The sequence below is a fragment of the Alligator sinensis genome, unplaced genomic scaffold, assembly GCF_000455745.1.
Source record: "Alligator sinensis unplaced genomic scaffold, ASM45574v1 scaffold172_1, whole genome shotgun sequence".
Classification (NCBI taxonomy): Eukaryota; Metazoa; Chordata; order Crocodylia; family Alligatoridae; genus Alligator; species Alligator sinensis.
In genome coordinates this window covers 1898533-1911690 of record NW_005842168.1, presented here as the reverse complement: position 1 = coordinate 1911690, position 13158 = coordinate 1898533, and the positions used below count along the sequence as shown (strand labels likewise).

Sequence of the window (13158 nt, the reverse complement as noted above, 5' to 3'; positions counted from 1 at the left end):
AATCAGTTTTGGCTTCCTGTTTTATTTTGGTATGGTTAAAACCTGAGAGCATCACAGAGCGTGCCCGGAAAGTAGCACCCAGCAAGAAGTTGTTTTCAGTTCCACTGAAGTCAGTTGGGTTTCATCCTGGTGAGACAGTCCAGCCATGTAGAGCAGCTTGCAGGATCAGGGCTTAATTCATTCTTTGTTGCCTTGGTAAGTATTGATTCAAGTAGCTTCATGCTTTTCTTAGTAATTTCAACCATGAAGCTGTTTCTCCTTGTCCTTATCCTTTCCCCTTAACCACTTTCTCCTAGAACAGTGGTGCTCAACATTTTGGCCCCATGAGTCAGATGAGTGACCCAGAGCCTGTCTAGAGGCCAGATCAGGCCTTAGTAGGCTGGTGTCACATCCCACTGGGATTGGGTCCTGGGGGGTCCAGCACTACCCCCTCCCAACTCCCCACTCTGATACTGGGCCCTGGAGCCTGGTGCTACCCCAGCCCAGCCCTGCATGCTGGGCTCAAGCTCTACCACCACTCCTGTCACCAAATTTCTTGACCCACGGGGAGCCCTGTAGATGGCATGGTGCTACAGGCTGGATCTGGCCTACAGGCCAGAGGTTGGGCACCCCATTCTAGAACAATTTTCTGTGTTACTATGACTATCATTGTAAATTGGGTACATCACGTGCTGTATTTTGTATTTTATTGTATTTTAAATGCACCATTAGCAGTTCCTTAATACAAGGGCGACATGCATCAAATAAATAGGGAAGTCATTTGTGAGTCAAGAGATGACTGAAGAAGCCAGTTCAAGACCTGTGTGTTTTATTGCAGACATGGCAACTAGGAGTGGATCCTGGTAATGTCAGATCACAGCGCTGTCCATTTGTCTCTCATCTATGCCACCATAGTGAGGCGAGTTTGCTCTAAATGATTGATGCCTTGTCACATGTCATGTTTTAAATGTACATCTTCCATACAATTTTATTTCAGCATTAAAACTAAGCTGAGGGCTGCCGTGGCTTTTTTCTGCTAACCTAAATCTTTTTGGCATATAGCTGTCACACTGATTCCCTAGATTAGGATTTTTGCTGCTAGAGGAACAAGTCTTACATGTTTCTACACTCACCTGAATTTGCTAGCTGCTGGCTGAGTAACCTGAAATTTAACTAGTTTATAAAAGCAATTATATAAACGCAATTTGCTTATAGTAGCAGGGGACTGGGCCCAGTGACTGAGAAATTCCCTTCCAGTCCTAAATTCCTACAAACAATCCAAATCCTTTTCCATGTGACTGGTTCCTTTTGTTACCCCTGCTGTATTTCTCTAGCTTATGCATGCCCACCAAACAATCCAGACATCTTCATTTTGCTCCACCAGGGACCTCCCTTTTCCCCACCCACTCATTGTATTACAACAATCTGTATTTCTTTCACTGACCATATTTTTAGTTGCGTTCAGTTGCTTATCCCACCAAAGGCTAATTGTAGACTGATTCACGTATTTAATCAGGCTCATCTAACATCTAATTACAACTAAAATTATCTCAGTCAGGTAGGAGCATTATTAATAAAGCCTGCAAAGATTAACTAGTCCAGAATATTTATATTTATTGCTGTCTCTTATACTTTCTACATTTCTCCAGTATCTTCCCATATCATCGTTACATAGTAGGTAGGGTTGGAAGGGACCTGAGCAGATCATCAAGTCCGACCCCCTGCCATGGCAGGAAAGAGCACTGGGGTCAAACAACTCTGGCTAAGTGTTCATCTAGCCTCCTCTTAAAGACCCCCAGGGTAGGAGCCAGCACCACTTCTCTTGGAAGTTGGTTCCAGATCCTAGCCACCCTGACAGTGAAGTAGCGCCTCCTGATGTCTAGTCTGAATCTACCCTCTGCCAGCTTGTGACCGTTATTTCTTGTCACTCCTGGGAGCGCTCGGGGGAACAGGGACTCTCCCAATGCCTGCTGGTCCCCCCTGACTAGTTTGTAACGGGCCACTAGATCCCCTCTCAGCCTTCTCTTGTGGAGGCTGAACAGGTTCAGGTCCCATAGCCTCTCATAGGGCCTGCCCTGCTGCCCCCTGATCATGCGAGTGGCCCTCCTCTGGACCCTCTCCATGTTGTCCACATTCCTCCTGAAGTGTGACACCCAGAACTGGACACAGTACTCCAACTGCGGCCTGACCAGTGCCGCACAGAGGAGGAGGATCACCTCCTTGGACCTGCTCGTGAGCATCTGTGGATGCATGACAAGGCCTTCCTGACCGCGTCCCCACACTGTCGGCCCATGTTCATTTTGGCACCAATAATGACTCCAAGGTCCTTTTCTGCCTCTGCGCTGATGAGAAGGGAGTTCCCCAGCCTGTAGGTATGCTGCTGGTTCTTCATCCCCAGGTGCAGTGCTTTGCACTTGTCAGTGTTGAAACCCATCCTGTTCTCATCCGCCCACCCCTGTAACCTAGACAGGTTACAGGGGTGGGCGGATGAGAACAGGATGGGTTTCACGTCTTTCCGTATCACGTATTTCACCACTTCTAGGTTTACCTTTCTACCACGTTCATAATGTTCCCATTGATGAAGCTAGTTTCTCCCCTAAAACTGTGATTGATAAGCCATCTCCAGAAGTCTAGAACTGGAGAAATTGCACCCTAGCGCTAGCAATTTGGTTGTTGATGCTTTTCTAACGTGGCTGTCCTGATCTGGTAATTAGGGATTTTTTAACCTAGCTATCTTAGGTAACTGTAGTGGTACAGCTGTGGCTCAGCCACAGCAGCAGAACTCGCCTAAGGACTGGTTTGAAGACCCATGCAGTTCTCCTGCTGAGTTGCCAGCAGTAGCCATGCTGGCTCACTTTTGGCATGGGTGCACAAGCAGCAATCGCAAAACTGCACAGACATACTAGAAGTTGTGAGGTGTGTCTTGGTTTCTATTCCTAGTCCTGAACTTGCCATGCTCTGTGACTGTGGGGTAACTCTTTGTCTCTCTGTGGCACTAATTTCATGTATAGAATAGGTATGTGTTTAAAAGGGTGATAAGAATCTTTAATTGCTAGAAAAAAGCAAACGTAGTGAAAGAATGGTATATTCACTTGTGTTGTATAAAGTACTGCTGTATATTACTGTAGGCTCACTGCAAATCTGCATTACTGATAAAATACATTATTAAGGATTTTCACTCATTACTTTTTGAACTACAATGTGACTATATTTACCCACTTAAAGGTATGTCTCTGCAGCAATTGCTGCTGTCCCTGCACCTTGTGTGGACCTTCCTAAGCACAGGTACTGCTAGCAGTGGAGCTGAAGTAGCACATAGCTCAATGCACGCTGTAAAAAGCTGCCTAAAACACTTGAGTAAATACAATTCCAGTAGCTCCTGTCCTAGCTAAAATTTAAAGCTTATTTAGTGCATCTAAAGCTTATTTAGTGCAGGATGCGGTCACAGCTGTGATTACAATGCAGACAGTCAAAGGTGAACAGATTCTGGGGAATATCACCAAAATACTGAGGTTTTGGCCACCAGAGGGCTCACTGTTTTCAATCAATGCAATGTTCAAAATTTTCAGTCTTCAAACATGCACCTCTAGTTTTGTAGCATTAGGTCCTGGTAGGACTGGCTTTTATCCCTTCTGTTGTTTAGTTTGAGAACAAGAGCTGTCAACTGCAATACATAGACCATCTATGGTGCAAACAAGGCACACATGCGCTTCTTTGAATCACTGATGAAAAAGGGAATATTAATGTTGAATGAGCTTTGCATGGCAAACCTTCCTTTGAAGGAAGCATGCCTAAGTAACATTCTACTAAATGCCCCTGTTGTAAATTGTGTCATTTTGTCCCAAACCAAGGTGAAGACCGCTCAGTACTGACTGGCAATGGAAGGTAGCTGGTGTCACAACCCAAGGGTGTGATTTTTGTTTGTGTGCGCTTCGGCACTGCTAAATTATTTCCCACCACTTGTAGCTTTCTTTGCAGGGTGCATTTCTTAGCTGCAGAAAAGAAATGCACGTTGCAAGGAGTTCCCGCCATTCGTATTCAGATTCGTGCCCCACTATTGGTCAGTTCTAAATTATTCCTACGTGGCGGCTAGCGATTGGCTTGCTAGCCGTATAAGAGGCTTGAGTGGTTTCCGCCCAAGTTGGAGATCTCCAGAGGATAACCCTGCAAGGGAGGACTCCGTAAACATCTTGAGGAGAACTCTAGGCACGCTGTGGAGCCTGTCAGACCCAACGCGTGTGCCTTAGAGCTGGCTATAGAGGTCTGATCAACCTCTGGCCTCTCCCCGTCGCCGAACGATCCCTCGACGAACCCCTTCCCTGCGCGCAAGTTCCACGGAGCCTAGCAAACTTCGTGCAAGTCAATCCAGAGCTCTACCCGGGTCCGAGTCCTTGAAACTGGGACTTAAGCGAAGCTTTTCCTGGAAGTCTTTCCAGCCTACACCGCGACCATCTACGGTGTAAGTAAACAATCTTAAACAACCACTAAGCGTCCGTGCCTAATTCTAGCGTGCCGCCTGTCTTCCCCGACCCGGCATGTCCGGGCTGCTGGCCACAGCCCGCCGCGTGAAAAAACCCCTGAGGGCCTCGGACTGCTCCCGGCCCGCACAGCTGGCAGCTCAAAATGGATTTTAAGACAGAGAAAAACTGGAGGTCATTTTACAATCTCTTTATCTGTATGCAGTTGTCTTATAACTCATCTCTCTAATAATTTATCCACGAATATTTGCTTTCCAGCATGGACTTAATTTTCAGAAGAATCAGCAGCTTGTGCAGACCGATCTGGCTCACTGGAAGCAGAAGCTAAATTGTGCCAATAGCTTTTACTAACAGGCTTGATTCGCTCTCTGGAAAGGAGGAGAAGACAAAATAAGATGACACAAATTAGTGACTATATTACTTAGTTCAGTCCTAATTAGTGTTAAGAAAAAACAACCCCCAGCTTGACTGCAGTAATACTTGATTGTTAACTTTAAAATGCAACACTGTCCAGAAAAGTGAGTTCTGGGTAAGCAGTATTTCAGTGTGAAGTTCTGCCTGGTGCATTTGTATTCAGTCACAAGTGCCTGTTTTTGTTAGTACTGGTATGGTAGAGCTCACAAAGCTGTGATAATATGAAAACTGCATTCTGCTTTGGCTACTATATCAACAAAAAGATTTCCTAGCTGAGTTCCACCTGCAGCCACCAAATGTTGCCCTTTGTTACGACTCTGCAACCCTGGCAAAGACAAGGGCCTAATAATTATCCAGAGATCAAGAAAGAAAAGTAGAAGTAATTTTGACAGAGCTATGCTAGACCTTCATTCAGACCTGTAATAGAATTTTGCTAATCCTTAGTCCTGAGGAAAGGTGAATGAGCAGAAAGCTATAGTAAATACCAGTACGTTATGTAGTGCTTTTCTTCCAGTGATGTCAGAGCGATTTACAGAGGCAGTAAGTGTCACTCAGCATATGTAAATGAAACGGGGACCCTAATTTGAAGCAGCGGGTTTAAAAAAAACACAAACACCTCTTCAATTTAGGGCTGATTTAAACCCCTGTGTCATGCACACACCCTGCTGACTTACCTGCCTCTCTGGCGGGGAGGGGAGGGCAAGCTGCCAGCCGGAGGAGTGGTCCCTGGGCTGGGGGGGGCCTGGTGCCCGGTGCTTCTCTCCGTGGCAGCAAAGGCCTCTGCCAGGTGGCAGCTGCCCACAGGCACCTGGCTTGGGTGGTCCTGGGGGGCACTGCAGCCATGGAGGGAAACACCAGGCCCCCACACAGCTCAGGCAGGCAGGCAGGCTTGGGAGGGGGAGAGCAGGCTGGCCGCTTTTCCTGGGTAGAAACTTTTCCCTGGCTGCTGCCAGGCATGAAGCAGGCAGCAACAGGTGCCCAGACTCCTGGGTCCTGGCAGAGGAAACACCATGTATCTGGGTCCAGGAAGGCAGTTTTCCTTAAGCCTCCCAGGGATAACTGTTCTTCTGGTGTGGTTTAGTACCCGCCGAGGTGTTGGGGGTTAAAGCCCACTTTATAGAAATAGGAGGCTCCTCCCTAGGTTGCTCCTGCGGCCATATGGCTGAGGGCAGGTGAAACTTGAGGCCATCTGAACCCCAAGCCTCTGGGCTTGGGCCTGCACAGAGGATGTCCACCGAAAGACTTTGGAAATATCTGAAGCCCCTGGTGGGGATGGAGGATGTTTGCCGGTTGTAGGGCCAGTTATGATTCTGGACTCACTCATGGATTTGGACTCAATTTGGCTGACTTGGCTTGGAACACAAAACATTTCTTTAAAAAAAAAAAAGCTTCACTCCGTGGCTGTAGGCCAGCAAACTAAAACTACTCAAAGGAGTTTTAGTTTGCTGCACCCCAAGTCATTTAAGGCACATTTAGCTGCCAAATTTCCTACAGCGGCTGGAATTAATGCACAATATGCCACTGAGGCATGCAAACACTGGCACCGTTAAAGCAGTGCAAAAGCATTTAGCCTGCTTTAAAGTGTCGTGCACACACACCTCTTGTTTCGTCTACACGCTACTACTATGGCCATTTTAGAGATGGGGAACTGAGGCACTGGGAGGTAAAATGACTTGTTCAGGGTTACCTAGCAATGCTGTGACAAAACCAGGAAGTGAACTTGCATGTCCTGATTCCTACTCCAGTGAACTGTCTGCTGGCCAGTGCTGCTTTGTTTGCACTAGACTGACCTTGTATTTCTCTCTAAACTCATCACTAATTTATCAGAATCATGTGTATTTTATTAACAGAACAAACTGTAATGATCACATTAAAAGATCCAGTTGCTGTTGTGTCTCAGCATCTAACCATCTTTAACGTTTTTAATCATTAACTCAGATCTCCTGAATCCCAGTCCTGTACTCTAACTCAAGAGTATCCTTCCAGAATGTAGGCTATCACTTGAAGAGTCAGTAACCTGCAGTAGGTCTCCTGACCGCTGGCAAGAATGAGAGGCTTTACTATGTGCCGGTGTTAAAACATCACTAACTTCAAGCAGCCCGTGAAGATACATTTCACTTACAAAAAGCACGCATCCCGCTCCAGGTCATTCAGGTAGCGTTGCGTATCACACAGGTAAAGCGAACGGTATGTCTTCCGAGCACTTTTTTCTTGTTTTGTGATGTCATAGCGGCCAACGCCAACAGGATTCTGAAACGAGAAAGTCAGACGTGTTCCTCTTTTACTTATGGGGCAGTTATACACTGATGAAGCAAATGGGAGGTCGGCTAATGACTTACAGAGAAACAGGATCAGGGCATACATTTAAAAAAAAAATCAATTTTTTTTAACAAAAACAAGGACTACACTTGAGAATGAGGAAGTTAAGAACCTGGCCCTCTATTCAGGTTGGAGCCCTTACAATTAACCATCACGATCAGATCCTACAGGGATAGTTACCCTGTAGGAAGCTGAGATGATTAATTCCCCTTGCTGTAATGTGATTTCCCTACTGCCTACAGCTAACTGTAGTTGAGTTCAGCTTTACAGAAACTTTGCCACGGAAATTTAATCTGCAGAGTTCTCCCATCAATTATACAGCAGTCTTCATCCTTGACCTCTTTCAAGTTGTCTGTTCCCTGCTCAGCTGCATAAAGGAGGGAAACTGCATGGAAGTCTGTTCCTTGTCACTCCCCAAGGTGGGCTATTTCAAATTAAAGCTTTTCGTGGCATCTTTGAGCCCTTTAGATTTTGTTCTAGTTTGCCATGGGAAATCTGAGAAGATTAATATAGATGCTATAAGAAAGGGCAGTAAGGAAAGGACTCCAGTCCTTATACCACCCCTTCACTATGCTGCAGCCAGAGGAAATGGTGGTTTTTCAGTAACAGTGGGCGTGTCTACATGAAACACTATGTCGCCATAGCATCTAAAAAATAACTGCGCTGCTGGGACTGTGTGGTACCAAATGCACAATCGGGGGCACATGTAGATGCGCCCAGAATGTGACTTTATTGGTTATAGAGAAATAGTGCTTTGAACCCAAAGAATTCAATTCTATCATTTAATTTAAACCACCACTGAAATGCAACCTCTTGGTGGAGGCCAGTAACCAGCTATTACAAAGCAGAACTGAGGGAAAAGGATTTTTTGCTAAAAGAGACTGCAGTGAATCCCTTGTCTGACATAAAGTAGCATAATGCCTGCACCAACAATGGCAGAAGAGGATGCTGATCTGACAGACAGAACAGTATTATTGAATTAAGAGAGAACAGTAATACTGAATTAAGACGGGGGACCTACCAGATACTAGCTGATCTGTAATAATTGTTTTGTGTGTCTGCTTTATCCCAGAATAAATAGAAACTACCCTAAGGAACTGTTCCCTTGACAAAAAAAAAAATTACTGCTGTTTAGTTTCCACTAACCCTGGGACTTTACAGTGTTGAAAACTTAGAAATTTTGCCTCTAGATCTAGCGGGATGTGGGGGCTCCACTGACAAAAGGTATGTGTTAAGGATCCTTGCTAGCAAATGAGCCTATGGAACTGAAAGTTTTGAACTTCCTCTTTAGACAGCCAGTCTTACACACTGTCTGAAGTGCACCCACCTCTGAAGCCAGCAGCTTGTACCTCACACCCACATAACGTTCCCATAGGGAGAGCAGGACACAACATTTTGAACTGACAGAAAACAGAACCAATAACTGCAGCTGAAGACTGTCTTTTCCCATCCTCACTCCTCCATGGAGTAATCAGATTTAAGAGGAAATGCAATATGTTTTGGCAGAGAGCACTCCTACCAGAATCCCAGAGTACCCACAATCCCATTAAGACACCAAACATGAACCTCCTGTGTCCTAGCAGCATATGAAACTGCTTGTACACGCTCTCCTACACATACAATTCCACCTGGGTCTGTGTCCAGTCATATTGTGGATAACAGAGAGTGGATCATTTGAAGTAAATAAACAGGACTTGGATAACTCTTGAACTAATGTATATAAGGCAGAGTTGAAACTGCCCTTTTGCAGGGAAAGGTTTTCAGGTAGGTCATCACCTGCCACTGTAGACGAGTAGCATATCAGTGCCAATGGGACTCCTTCCACTGAACTCAATGGTCTTTGGATCAGGCGGAGGGAGGCAGCGTTCCACTGCTGCTTCTGCTACCCCATAAGCAAGCAGAACAGTATTACATTTGGGTTTCCAAGAATCCCTTTCTCAAGTTGAGATGTCAGGAAGAGGCATGAAATTATCATGGAAGGAACTGAGAGCCTGGGAATTTTCATGCCTCGACATCTCTTTTTACCAGTCATTTTCTACTCACGGAGTTTGCAAAAAAGAGACGGCATGATCTCCTGTCAAATCTTTTTGCAGATGACAAAAATGGAGGTTGATTGTCGTACTCTGATCTCTCAATGGGTTTTGGATCATAGGAGCCTGGCCCTGCAGCATACTACAACAAAGTGCGACAAGTTACAATGCAAAGTAGTGACAGCTGCACAGAGTCAGGGAGATTCACTTAGGTTCTATTTCAGCGTGGTTCATGCGCAAGTATCTCACTCAAATCCTTAGCCTTAGGCATCTACTTAATTACCTTGCTGAATCGGTGATTGCGTTGAATTCTTCTGGTAGCCAGAGAGCTGAGAAACAGTTCTTTGCTAGAGATACAGGACAGGAAGTAAACTCATTGCAACCATGGGTGTAAGCTCCCCAAAAACACCGGAGATCCAAGAAGCCACTGGCCCTACGTTTCCAGTCAGAATTCAGCACAATGATCCACCACTCTGCAGCATGAATACCCACTTCTAGTCACATGCAACGTAGTACAAACCCACTCCTGCTCCCACCAAATCCAAAGGGAGCTTTGCAGTGCAGTTGGGTTTGTAAAAGGGACTGCAGGAAAAAACAAATCCAAACCTCCTTACTCAGCCATTCTTTTCCCTGTATGAATTCAGAGTCATATTTGCTAATGCTAGTGGCTGGTGTAAATTGTTAGCTTTTCTTTAATCCCATTAGCCCTGCAGACAAGGCTGCACAGCTGCGGGACAGTGGCAAGGTTTATACTCTTCATGCATCAACAAAATCATTAGCTAGACTCCAGTTACAGGAGCCCGGATGATGTTTGAGAGGAAAGAACTGCTTGACCGTCAGGGCCCAGGATAAGTTTGTCATGATGGTATTAAATATACTACCCTTTCCCATACAGGGTAGTATACCTGAGTAGACTTGATCTAAAATCGCAGGGAGACTAGATCAAGTGAGACCCATGATTACTAGAATTACCAAAATTATTTTGCAAAGCATTTAATGTTGTGTATGTAACTTTAAGAATTTGTTTCAGTCTCTGGGGGTTTTCACTTATGCTTGAAATTCAGTGCATTGTTCATTGCTTTGCTGGCTGGGATGGGATCACTCAAGATTCATCTTAACATCACTGAACACATACAGTTCCAAGCAAATGCTTCAATAAGTAGAGAGCAGGGCTAGATACCAGCATCCAGAGGCTTCAAAACGTCAATCCCAATTAGCAGGCTTTATTCTCCAATAACTTGTGATTGATGATACCATGTGAGAAGCAATTTGTTCACCATGTTTGGCTGAGCAAATGGAGGCAATCATTTTAATCCAGAGGCTTTTCAGGTAAGCGAGCCAACACAGGGTTACCTGCTGGTGCATGTATGAGTGTGATGTTCTGCCAAATGCATTCAGCTGTTTGCATTCATTTGTAGCCAGCCAATATGCACCCAGGAGTGACTTATACTCAGAGGGTGCTTTGGCACTGGCTGCTTAGTCACTGCTGTGACTGCAGCTGGTGTAGGCAAACCCAACTGTTTTTAAAGTAGCTAGCTCCAGCCCTGCTAGTGCTGCACATGGGGTAGCAGGGAGTCAGGACAGGCACCACAGCATTGCCCTGCTTCTTAGGTGGGTTTTACAACTCCAGTGAGGTCCATGCTGCCATATAGCCACATCATGTCTACACTCCCTGGCCTCTGCAGTATGGACACTCAGGGACATATATGGTCCCTGAGTACCAGGGAATGGTTACTCTGGTACCATGTTATGCAATTAAAGGGAGTAAGAGAACATTACCAGGTACAGACCTAATCACTTTCCCACTGCTACTCTGATGCTTGTTCCCCTTCCCCCCATGGTTTTCTAACTTGACCCCAGCCTCCAGGTGACCAATCTATTTGCAGACCGAGGCTAATGAGCCCACCTGTGGCACCATACAGAGCTAGGCAGCTGTATTGAGCAGCATAGCTTGCTAGAGTTCAGTCAGGTAGACATGGTTTTCTGGCCTTTCCCTTTGGCTTCCCAGTTGCCCTGGTGCCCAGTGGTGTATTTGCACCAAGTGCCATCATTTACTCAAGGGAAAAGAGAGGAAAAGGACAGGGTATCACCCACCGTGTCCCGTGGACATTGGCTGAGTGTGGCCCAGAAGATTCGCTCCGTGGGGCAGCCTGGGTTTTGTGCAAGAGTGCTGAAAGCACCTTTCTTCTTATTGTTCTTTGTCTCCAGCTCCTCCACAAAGCTCTTGGGATTGCTGGCACCCGGCTCATAGAGTTTTTTCTAGAGGAACGAAGGAAAAGAAGTGTCCATTGTTGGAGGAGAATGTGTGATGTGGCTGTCTGAATAGACCCCATGGCTCCTGGGGTCAACCACAACATCTGCTGGTGAGGAGATCTGATCCAACTCCAAAGTGGAGCTAAACTGTCACAGGTTGGCTTCCACTTACCATTGGGTAAGAGCATGCATGTGGGCAGTTACCACAAAGTAGCTGATATATGATAAAACCTTAACTATATCATAAGCCTTTAAAGCTTTACCCTTTAAATGGTTTGTACGTCATAGCCAGACTCTAGAGCAACTTGATGTAGCTGCATTGACACACATGGAGCTGAGCTAATGTATCCCCATGGAGGGTCAGGCACTGAATGTTAATCATCTGAGACCCTCAGTGCAATGGAAAGGACTTCTTAAAATAAAAACGGTATTTAACGTAGCAGCAACCTTTTTCTAATAACAATCTGGGAGGATATTTCACTGTATCACTGAGCAGACAACACCATTGCCTATCAGTGGGCTGGGGGTGCTTACCTCAACAGCATAATGCCCAGAGATAACTGGCTTTGACCTGTCTCCAGAGAAAGTGTCATATGGACCTCGTTTACTGACCACACGATTCAGCAGCTCATCTATGCTGTTTTTGAGATTGTAGGTGCCTGGTCCCAAACCGCTTCCCTAAAATAGTAGAGAAAAAATAGACCTTAGCAGTGATATTACCATGGTGTTGGTGAACTTGGCTGTGATCTGCAGAAGCCAATTCAAGAGTTACTTGTTGGCTCGTGCACCAGGAGAACATTATGTGTTCCGGTGACTGTAGCTCCCAGAAGCTCCCTCGGAAATCAGGCCTCTGCCATGCTACACGTTGTGGCCGTGTCTACATGAGATGCTGATTGCACAGTAGCTTGTTACTACTGCACGGTAGCTTTGCATGGCACAAAGCATGATGCGATGCTACTGTGCAGTAGTAATGAGCTACTGTGCAGTCAGCATCACCAAAAAAACATTCAGGGACACTACTGTGCAGTGACTCTGGTTATTGCACAGTCATTTAGTGCTTGTGTATGGCCTCACAGTAACAACTGTTCAGTCAATGTCTCATGTAGATACAGCCTGTGTGTAGTAAAACAGTCCCTCCTGCAGAAAGCTATCGGTTTCAATCATGACTGCTGCTCCCTCTTGAGTAGTCGAGTGAATAAGGAGTCCCTAAATTAAAAAGAAATGGAGTGTCAATCCTTTTGCATGGCAGCTTTGAAGTGGAGTGACCTGCACCAGCCCTCTAGTTTAGCTGCCTTGCTCTGGTTCTGCAGCTAGAACACCCTTGGGAAAGCCCAGGATAGGCTCTGAACTGTTTCCTTTGGTCCTCCTGTAGCTACTCCATGGAGGCAGGGAGCTGGGGGCAGGAAAGTGGACGAGAAGCAGCCATTCTTTGTGGCCTTGTCCACTGATACTTCACTGATCTGTGGGACAAAGCTAGGTAAGTTCAGGTGACACTGAAACTCTCAACCTCAGGGGTGTGGAGCTGCAGGGAACTCCACAGTGATGGCAGCACAGCTCCTGAAGGACCCAGGCCACGAGGGGGCCCACTGGAGCTGCTGTCCTGACAGGTAAGCTCCAGGTTCTGGCACTCTTTCTCCTTCCCAAATCTAGGGAAGCCCCAGAGCCTTCAGGAAACTGTCAGGGGA

General features: G+C 46.0%; 2 protein-coding genes across 6 annotated transcripts in view; one reads left to right on the top strand and one right to left on the bottom strand.

Annotated features, from left to right (window-relative positions):
- Positions 1–4614: 4614 nt before the first annotated feature.
- Positions 4615–13158, bottom strand: part of LEXM (lymphocyte expansion molecule) — a 12911-nt gene continuing 4367 nt past the window's right edge. Inside the window, exons 6-10 of the mRNA XM_006025843.3 lie at positions 12008–12151; positions 11315–11479; positions 9234–9362; positions 6994–7121; positions 4615–4825 (exon numbers count right to left, since the gene is read on the bottom strand). Of these exons, the coding sequence (XP_006025905.1) occupies positions 4723–4825; positions 6994–7121; positions 9234–9362; positions 11315–11479; positions 12008–12151 (669 nt within the window). The 3' untranslated portion in view covers positions 4615–4722. The remainder of the gene's footprint in view (positions 4826–6993; positions 7122–9233; positions 9363–11314; positions 11480–12007; positions 12152–13158) is intronic.
- TTC22 (tetratricopeptide repeat domain 22) overlaps positions 10712–13158 on the top strand; it is an 18068-nt gene continuing 15621 nt past the window's right edge. For 2 of the 5 annotated variants that reach the window (XM_025206652.1, XM_014520904.2), the window contains exons 1-3: positions 10712–10831; positions 11429–11651; positions 12846–12950. The gene's annotated coding sequence lies outside the window, so the exon portion shown is untranslated. Of the gene's footprint in view, positions 10832–11154; positions 11190–11428; positions 11652–12845; positions 12951–13050; positions 13081–13158 lie in introns of those variants that run through there. The other 3 variants (XM_014520905.2, XM_025206651.1, XM_006025826.3) reach the window with 3 other exon arrangements.